The 10,139-nt window shown below is 51.8% G+C and overlaps 1 protein-coding gene across 1 annotated transcript; it reads left to right on the top strand.

Moving 5' to 3' along the window:
- Window positions 1-3,806: 3,806 nt before the first annotated feature.
- DNASE1L3 (deoxyribonuclease 1 like 3) lies at window positions 3,807-10,139 on the top strand. The gene is made up of 8 exons (XM_061362435.1): window positions 3,807-4,096; window positions 5,735-5,823; window positions 6,431-6,523; window positions 6,792-6,904; window positions 7,433-7,545; window positions 8,361-8,518; window positions 8,997-9,093; window positions 9,323-10,139. Exons 1-8 carry the CDS (start codon window positions 3,965-3,967, stop codon window positions 9,449-9,451), a joined length of 924 nt encoding a protein of 307 aa, XP_061218419.1. The 5' UTR covers window positions 3,807-3,964; the 3' UTR covers window positions 9,452-10,139.

Genomic DNA, 10,139 nt, shown 5'->3' with positions numbered 1-10,139 from the left:
GCGGGTGCCCCACAGACCCAGCATGGCCCCACAGCTCACCCATGGGACCTGCTGCTGAGGAACACCTCCCTGTGCCCTGAGCAAAGGAAAGCTTTGCTGACATCCAGCTGCCAAAATTCACCCCCGAGGGCTGAGAGAAGCTCTCAGCTCACCCTGGTTTGCAAACCAGCTCTGGGTGAGCACAGGGGTAGATAACCCCTGCAGGCAGGGCTCCAGGCAGCTGCCCCGTCACTCTTGAGCAGCTCCATTGCACAACCTGGGACAAACGCATATACAAATGCTCCTGGGTTTCAAAACGTTATGAAGCGAGCCCTACCTGCCTGCTAACAGCTTTAAATAATACCCTCTTAACTCAAAGTTAATTACATCTTTAGCTGCTAACAATAAGGGTGCACTTACTGTTAGAAACCCCTCCTTCATCGGTGGCTGCAGTATCTTTATGGAGGGATAACTTCAAAGCCCGCTCTAATTGCCATGCGTCACAGCCTTTATTCCAGATTGCTGTGAGCTCTCCTACACCTCAGCTAAGTGGCCTGCTTCAAGAAACTGGAAACACAATGGGGTGTTTTTCCATGAACTGCTTTAGCTGGCAGGCTTTCATCCCTGACATCCACTACTTGAGCAATCCTGACGTATTAAGTTGAATAAGATAGCCCTATCAGAGCCCTGTATCAGGAAAGGAGTTATGCTCTGACAGTAACTTAGTATTCCAGAATTATAAACAGAGGATTAAGTATCAAAGATGCTATCAGAACATCCCATAGATCTTGCACACCACGTATTTAAACCCTCAATTATACTGAATTTCCAGGGAGCAGGCCACTTATCATCGGACTGACACCAAAGCCACTTCCCAAACGACCAGATTCGGTCTGCAGCCCAATGGTGAACTTTAGCATGACAACGTGGTCCTAGTGCTTTGCTACTCATTAACGTGAAATTCCAGGAGACTGCCATAAAATGCTCAGCCCGATGGTTGTGATAAGGTCACCATGAGCCCAAAGGTCGTTTAATTTGCCCAAAGGAACCTACTTTTATGGTGATGTTTGTGACTTCGGGGCTGGCTCCTCCCGCTTCTCCCACGGACCTCCCCTCACCACAACGGGTGTTGAAAGAGCTGCAATTTAGGTAGGAACAATTAAAATTAAGGAACACCCAACACAAAGCCCGGCACATGGGAAGGGAAGCACATGGGTCCCTCCTGCAGTAAACAGAGGTGTGATGGGAGCTGGGGAGCACCATCCTGGGGGTGCTGGTCCCCACACCCCAACACCACCCTGTGCCCATGCTCTCCTCTGGGGGGACAGGCGTATGGGGATGCTGACCGGGGCAGCAGGGGGATGCTGACAAGCTGGGGGTCAGGCAGGCAGGAACAGCCGCGCTGGTGTCCCCAGCAGCACTGACCCCCCTCCAGCACACAGACACCACGCTTGGCGCACAGGAGATAAAATAAAGCCTCAGTGTTGTTTCCAGGCTCTGAGCAGAGCCCTAGGTCACCTCGTGCCCCGCAGGTCTCGCCCCACGGGGTGCCCCATGAGTCACGATGCCCTGCAAGCCCGGGACAGGCTTCCTGCGCAGAGCAGGAGGGGATGTGGGCTCACTCTGTGTCTCGCAGAGAGGCGCAGGAAACGTCAGAAACGCTCAGTCCCTCGCTGCCAGCACAAACAAAGCTGCGGGTGCCCCATGAAACAGCCAAGGCTGCGGCCAAAAGGAAGTGACTGCGCCAGGGGGGAGAGGAGGAGCCCCCCATGGCTGCCAGACCATCGCACCCTGCTATCGCATGGGGACCCCGAGCAGGCAGATGATGTGGGGGACACATCCCACCCCATCCATCCCTCAGCACCTGCTTGGGAGCAGGAAGGAGACAGAGGCTGAATCACTGCTCCAGTCACAGCCCCAGCACAGGCTGTCAGCAAAGCTTGACTGGAACACCGAGAAGAGGAGCAGGCAAGACTCGAGCAGCACCTACTCACAGCTCTAAGCTCTTGCCCAGCCTGGCTTTGGCATTGCCTGCAGCCTCATCACTTGTCCCTTCTTTCCTGGGAGCAGGGAGAGGCTGAGAAGGAGCCTTATTAGGGAACTTCCCACAGGTGCTGCTCAGCTGAAGGTGATGTTCCTCACCCAGCATCATTCAGAGTAGGGGTGAGAACCCAACCCAGGCTGATTGCACCAGCAGCTTCGTTTGTCTTGTGCAAGACCAGGATAGCCCTGAATGGGCAGGGTTCATAAGCTGGCATCAAGTGGGTTTTATGGTGTGATACGGAGCAAAGAGCATATGCATGGAAAATGCAATAAGCAGAGAGATAAAACAGTGCAGAAAGGAGCGTGAACTCCCCATGTCACTGCAGAGGGTGGCTCTGCCTGCCTGCTGATAACACCCGGGGTGTAGGGGAGGGCTGTTAAGTGAGTCCTGAGGACAAACCAGGCATCGTCAAGGCACAGTTCAGGGTCACAGTCCTCATAGGCACCACAAAAAATGCTTCTTGGTGCCTGGGCAGCCAAAGCACGTCTGGGCTTGGGGAGAGCTCTGGGTTTTGATGGCTCTGACCCCAAGGCTGCAGGCGCTGTTGCAAACCATTGTAAAAGCTCACACTGTGCTTTTAGCGAGGTCAAGCAGGAGATTTACAACCCCTAAAGCTGTTGCTTTCCCTTCTTCATTATTAGTTTCCTGCAGGGCCTGTCCTGCCTGAGGCTGGCTCATTAGAGACCCAGTGGTGAGAAGGCACGGCACAACTCCTGTGATTTGGGAGGGTCACAAGCCTGCTCCCAAGCTGCCGTGTTCATTAGGAAGCAGGAGGGCAGCAGGGCAGCTCCCGGTGCAGGCAGGACAGTGGGGTCCAAGTGGGCTGCAGGGCTGGTGTCAGGGAAAGGAGGGAGGATGTGAAGGAACCTGTAAGCACAGGGAATAAAATCCAAGATACTTGATGCCGTTTAGCCTGACTGCTTGTTATACCTGCTGTCATTATAGACCTCCTGTCGATAAATGCATCTCCAGGCACACAACGGAGGAGTAAGGGAGGTCAGGGGAACGGTTTCCCTGCAAAAGCCACCCAATGTGACAAAGCCATCCCAGATGCAGCATCCTCACGTGAGTGTCATCTTGGCCAAACTCATGTGCCCCCCTTCAACACACAGCTTGAGCCAGACCCACATGCACACACCTTGGGTCACCACCCTGAGACTGTGGTGCTGGGGACACTTGGCTGGAGTTTGGGGACAGTGCTGGAGATGTCACATACCTCCCCATGGCTGCACTGCACTGAGCCATAGGGCCCCATCAGCTGTGGGTGGCCCACAGCAGGGTACATAGCAGCTCTGGTTGGAGGTGGAAGCTGGTAAAAGTGAGTGGCCTGGGGTGATGGATGGTTCATCGCTTTCTCACAGCGTGACTTTCCAACCACAACACAAGCAGAACAAACCATGGGTATGGTCAAAACCACAGCGTTCAGGGTGTCCCACCACCATCACCTCTCACTGGGGCTTCTGGTGCCCACCACTGGTGCCCTCCAGAAACTTCCCTCTTCCCACTGCTGCTTCCCAGACCCTTTCACTATATCCACCCCATTCATTTCCTCGTCTTGACCTCTTTCCTGGGTGGTCCCGGGAGCCTGGTCCTGGCCCAACACTGCCCATAGTGTTCCTGGCTGGTGTCCAGGCATAGGAGGCATCCCTATGGGTATGGATGCTGAAGTCTGTTGGAGCAGTTGCTTCTCCAAGATGGGGACATTGGCTTGGGAGAGCTGGTTTTCCCCCTGGCAGATGTTCAAAGCCTCCATGCTGCTTTGCGCAGGGAGATGGAAGTGAGGGAAAGGAGGAAATGGTAATTCCTGTTCATGTTCGTGATTGACACAGCTGACTGCTCAGTTTGATCGCCCAACTGGCCACAAAGGGACGGATGCACAAACACACGCATAGATATTTATAGGCACACTCACAGCAGCTCGTTTTGTCCAAGTCCCTGAAGATGTTGCTCTTCATCTTGCTTTGGCTTTTCAATTTCAACCCATCTCTGAGCCTAAGAATCTGCTCCTTCAATGTGAGGTCTTTTGGAGAAACTAAAATAGCCAGACCTGAAGTTGTGGATGCCGTGGTAAAGGTACGTTCATTTGCCTGAATGAGACAGCCATTGAGTTTTCTGGGGATTTCCTAGCTGTGTAATCTTGCACTTTTATCTTTTCACAGTTGAACTTCAGGTTAAAATCGAGTGAATAATTTAAATAACTTCATTCTCTTAAAGTAAAAATCAGCCTGTGCTTGAGTAGGATGTTTACTGCTGTTAGAGCTTGCATGGGGATAGAACAGCAAAACCATCTGCTGTTTGCTTTGGAAATGGAGTTAGCAAAGAAGCAAAACCTCTGTGTGCAGGAAAAATAATTATGACTTTGAATGCACAGAATTTGGTTTGCAATACATTATTGACCTTGGTTTGTGATACGTTATTGACCTTGCTTATGTGCTGGTTATTCTACAGTATTCTTGTCTAATGAAACACATATTCTCAGGACAGCAGGGAGAATCGTATTAGAGTGAAAAGCCTGACTGCTAATTCATGTGAGCATCAGGCTCCCTCTGCAGCAGCTGGAGATAACTCAGCTTTTTAAAAGAACCTTGTTTTGCACTTACAGCTGTTGCAGGTGCCCTCTGAGATGCCACAGTAAGAGAGGAGGTGGTGCTCAGTGTTAGAGGGATGGCTGCAGATGTCAAAAGCCAGCAATGAGGAATGAAACCATTTAGGTTTTAATCCTTTCGTTGCAAACTGCTGGAGAAGAGAGGTTTCCATATCTGGACTGTTCTTATACCATCAGCACTAATGGCCATGTACCGATTTCTGCAAGTTTCAGGGGGCAAAAAAGGGCTTTTTTTCCCATGAAATCACTCACAACAAAGTCATGGGCAGAAGGAAGCCCTGGGGTGCTCTGTGCTGCAGGGTGAGCAGGGCTTTCCCATGGGGATCCTGGTGCTGGCCATGGGGCTGGGGCAATCCCCCCCCAGCACCCTGCAGCTTCTGTACTGCAGCCCACAGGTGCTGGGACCTCACTTCAAACCTGGGGTTGCTTTGGGGTCCATGGGCTGTTTCAGAGGGGCTGCAGCAGAAGCAGGGACAGGTGAATGCTGACAGCACATGCAGCTTTTGGATGGCACATGAAGCTGTAGGACCCTTGGGGTGCTTACACCAGAAAAAGGATGGAAACCATTGCAGTGGGTTGATAACGGACCCTATCTGGCTCCTGTCAAAGCCCCTCAAAAGCTCCTGCCACATCCATCTGGGCACCAAGGGAGTTGGGGTGCTTGTGCGCAGGACAGGTCTGCAGCAGAGAAGGAGACCAGTGTGGCAAGGGACAAGGAGGAGAGAAAAGCGTGAGCGGCCATAGGTGAGGGCAGGGGTGCCAGGGCAGCACCCCAGCAGTGCTGGGGTTAAAGCAGGCTCGCAGCAGCAGCTCTCACTGCCCCCTCCCCTCCACACTTCCTCCTCAAGGGCAGGGGCAGAAGTTCTTCAACAAACCCGAAACCGCTCTGCTCCCGAGTTCCCTCTCCCAGCTCCAGTGGGGATGTGAGGCAGCTCTGAAAGCAGAAGGACTCTGCCCAGGCCACTGCCCCCCTCCCACGACCCCGGGCTTGGAGCTGCTTCTTCCACAGAGGACTTCCCCGCACCAGTAACCACTTCTGTCCAACCTGTTTCTAATCCTCCAAAACCCACCACGTGCGAAACTGCTTCTGCTCCTTCCCCTCGCAGATCATTTCTCGCTGTGACATCATGTTGCTGATGGAGATAAAGGAGAACAAGAACCGGGTTTGTCCTCTCCTGGTGGAGAAGCTCACCAGGTACGGTGGCCATGGGCAAGCAGGCAGATGTTGGGAAAGAAGCTTGGCAAGAGCCTGTGCTCTGCTCAGTGCTGCCTTATCAGGGTGAAAGATCAGGGTCTGGGCTTTGTCCCAGCCATCAAGGAAAGGACAAGGCTCTGGCAGCCCCGCAGAAGGCCAGGAGCAAAGTCAGCTCCAAACCACTGTAGGACACATATTTTTAAATCAAAATAACTTAGATTCAATCTGTTAAAGATAATGCTCAAAGGAAAAACAGAGCTTTCCACTGCGCTGCACCAGGGCAGCTGCCTGTCTGCAGGGTTGGGAATTGCTGTAGATTGGGGATTGCCTGCCTGGACTGGCAGCCCAGAGGAACAAGCAGCATATGCCTGGCTGGATGTGAAACCCAGCTGAAAGAGAGGTAGAGCAGCAACAAGCAGGAGGGAGGTAGAGTGAAAGAGACAGTGGTGGAGCAGATCCAGACCCCAGGTCCTGAGAAGGGTTGGTTGTCTTTACAACCCCCCTCTGAGGTCAGGCAGGCAACATCCCATGCCCTTGGGCAAAACTATCTCCTCCTCATCCCCCCATGAATGCAGAAATAAACTCAGGAGCACCACCTTCCTTCCAGAGAGCTGAAGGGGCCGAAGGAGGAATACCGCTGCGTGGTCAGCGAGAGGCTGGGAAGGAAGAGCTACAAGGAGCAGTATGCCTTCATCTACCGGTGAGCAAGCTCCCCCTGACAGCAAGCCAGACCCTTACCCTGCCCTGCCCTGTAGGGATGGGCTGGACACGGTGGTGGCTTTGCTCCAAGGGGCCTGGAGAGAAGCAGGCTGTGTGGGTGAGATGGGCTGTGCTTGGCCATGGGATTGTCCCAGGCAGAGCCACCGGTGTGGCTGTATCCATCGCAGACTATGGCCTAGAGCACAGAGTCAGACATGTCCCAGCAAGCCGTGAGCGTGACATCCCCTTTCCTGTTTATTCTGCTGCAGGCAACACCTGGTATCGGTGAAACAGACCTACCAGTACCCGGACACCCAGCCTGGGGATGAGGATGCCTTCTCCAGAGAGCCCTTCACCATCTGGTTCCACTCTCCAAAAACTGGTGAGACCTTTAAGAAACAAATCATCCTCCCACTGGCAAGGCTTATGGAGCAAAATAGCCCTGCTGGAACCAAGCATGTGGTGGTGGCTGCGAGAGGGGCCACATCCTGACCCCACGCTGCTTTTCCTTACACAGGCAGCATTTTCCCCTTGGGGCTGCTGCCTCCAGCATCATCCACAGCTCAGTGCGTGCTGCATCCCCAGGAAAGCCTCGTCTGCTGCCATGGGCAGTGGCTTGGTGGATGTGCTCCATGCCACTGGCACAGCCATGGGAACAGCTATTGCCATGGGTATCAGAGCAGGGTTTGCCTTGCCCTGACACAGCACGCCACCGCATCACAGCTCAGCCTCACTGGGCAGCTGGTGGGGAGCACTGCAATTACACAGCAATGACTCTGATCCACAGCCAGAACAGCAGCTTTTTCTTCTTCAGACAAACCTTCTTGTTTCCAAGTCAGTCTCTGTTTCTTTCTGATTCATTGTGTGTTAACCAGTACTCTTTTTCCTGTTCTTTTGCTTTGTTTTTAAGCTGTCAAAGAATTTGCTATAATCCCTCTACACACCACACCAGAGACAGCTGTACGTGAGATTGATGAGCTCTATGATGTGTACTTAGACGTAAAACAGCGCTGGAAAATTGAGGTTAGTTGCCACATCCACATTACTAACAGCAGCTTTGGCACTGACTCACCTGGCGTGCTATTCACTACTCACAGCCTGGTAACCTTAAAACTGTTGACAACAAGCCCCACATTTTGAGTCTCTCTTTAATATATTTCCATTGAGTTCACCACATTTTAATAAGTAAACTTGATCTCACAATAAAACTGTTGTTTCATCAGTGTGCTTGGTGGTACGCCCAGCAGAAAAGAAGGAGCATAGAATCACAGAATGGTTTGGGTTGGAAGGGACCTTACAGCTCACTCAGTTCCAACCCCTGCCACAGGCAGGGATGCCTTCCACTGGAGCAGCTTGCTCAAAGCCCCTGTGTCCAACCTGGCCTTGAGCACTGCCAGGGATGGGGCAGCCACAGCTTCTCTGGGCACCCTGTGCCAGCGCCTCAGCACCCTCACAGGGAAGAAGTTCTTTCTAATACCTAATCTAAATCTACCCTTTTCATTCACCCTTGTCCTGTCCCTGCAGGCCCTTGTCCAAAGCCCCTCTCCAGATTTCTTGTCAGCCCCTTTAGGCACTGGAGCTGCTCTAAGGTCTCTCCAGAGCCTTCTCTTCCTCAGGCTGAACAGCCCCAGCTCCCTCAGTCTGTCTTCATAGGAGAGGTGCTCCAGCCTGTGAGCATCTTTGTTGCCTCATTTAGACTTGCCCCAGTACACCCAATGAGTGCTTGCTATTCAAGCTGCAATGGCTACTGGGAGCATCCATTGACCCTAAAAGTCCTTGCTGTCTTCTTTTGAAAAGCTGTCCTCATGATTACCTTTTAAACCCCTCCTACCTTCCAGAACTTCATCTTCATGGGGGACTTTAATGCTGGGTGTAGCTATGTTCCCCGAAAGCACTGGAAGAACATTCGGCTGAGGACTTACTCCGAATTCATCTGGCTAATCGGCGACAAAAACGACACAACAGTGAAGAGAAGCACAAGCTGCCCATATGACAGGTAAAGTGTTCACCACCAAATCATTCACTGTGACTCCCTGGGGAAAAAGTATGTCAAAAGGTATCAATGAGTGTCAGATAAAGCAGATGTGCATAAGGCCTTCAAAGATAAAACAGTGTCCAGGGAGAAATGAGGACTGAAACAAGGTCTGAATACTTCTAGTCAGGAGCACAAAGCACTTTCCAGGCTTGTTGTCATGCAGTACGGCTTTCAGCTCTGCAGGACTGTTAGGGATGGTTTAGATAGAAGTAAGGTAACGCTGGCTTCCAAGGCCAACACACACCAAGACATTTAGGTGCTTCACTGTCAAGGACAACAATGAGCCAAACTGAGCAGAAAGCAGGTGATGGCATCTCTTAGTACCTGGCCCGCTGGTAAGGACAAACCATAGATATCTGTGATTGCAGCCACCAGCTCAGTGCTGCATGCCGCTGGTTGGGCACCCCATAACAGCACCCCATTCCCTTGTTCCTTGCAGGATTGTGGTCAGCGGGCAGAAGCTTGTCGATGCCATCATGCCACAGTCTGTCAATATCTTTGATTTCCAGAAGGAGTTCCAGATGACCGAGGAGCAGGTAGGCACAGAATGGCCTCTGCAGCAGTGGGACAAGGACTAACACAGCACAAAGCCAATAGTATCCAGGCAGTTTTGAACATGGCCCTGGCCATAAAGCCATTGCATCCTCCCAAAGTGATGCAGTGCTCATACTGCACCTCCCCACTGCATGGTGAAACCGGCTGGGGCAGTGTTTGAAAGAGTGTGAGTATCTGGCTCCCAAACCCCTCTGTGCTCTTGTCTTGCAGGCACTGGGGGTGAGCGACCACTTCCCAGTAGAGTTTGAGTTGAAAGCAAAAGGTGGCTTCTTCAACTGGCTGAAATCAAAGTTTACAAAGAAGAGGAGACCAAGAAACAGACGCCACTCGAGCTCGTGAGCATGCTGAGTCCTCTCCAGTGATGTGGAAATACCCAGATGCCAATAGATCTTGCTGAAGACTAATGTAGATGTACCCACAGCAAGTGCGATAGTTAGTGGAAAGGAACCAAATATTTTGTTAAAGTTCAAATATTTTGAGTAAAAAGGGAAATTAAACCTTCAGGTTATTTTCCTAATTGTATGCAAAAATAGATCAGCTAAAAGCAGCGTACTGCATGTACTGTACTGATCTCAAATGTAAGGAACAAAGGGAAAATACTTTGGTGTGCTTTGTCTGCAACACCTGAGAGGCAGGGATCTCCATGTGTTCACGTGGGCTCTGGAGCTCTGCCATTTCTCTCCAGGGGCAGAAGGATTAAAAGGACCTTTCTGCATTGTGCATGTGTGTGTATCTGCTTCAGAGCTGCCACCAGTGGGACACAGGTCTGTGCCTGGTGGTTTGCAATGTAAAATGTTGCTGATCATGGAGTATTTGCTCAGTGTGGGTTTGAAGCTGCTCACAGCATCGAGGCTTCTGCACTAACCCAGCCAGGAGCAGCAGGAAGAGAGCGCTGCTGGTATCACCCCTGCTTGCCTGCTGCTGCCACCCTGCCTGCAAACCTCACATGAGAAGTCCCGTGGATCCCAGGTGACAGCACTGCAACAGAACATCACAAAACTTACATTAAAACCTGATTTCAGCATCA

The sequence above is a fragment of the Neopsephotus bourkii genome, unplaced genomic scaffold (genome assembly GCF_033783945.1).
Source record: "Neopsephotus bourkii isolate Nb327-2 ecotype Australia unplaced genomic scaffold, CSIRO-AGI_Nbou_v1 NB_1120, whole genome shotgun sequence".
Taxonomy (NCBI): domain Eukaryota; kingdom Metazoa; phylum Chordata; class Aves; order Psittaciformes; family Psittacidae; genus Neopsephotus; species Neopsephotus bourkii.
The sequence above is the reverse complement of the archived record's forward strand: the minus strand, read 5'-3'. Positions and strand labels throughout refer to the sequence as shown.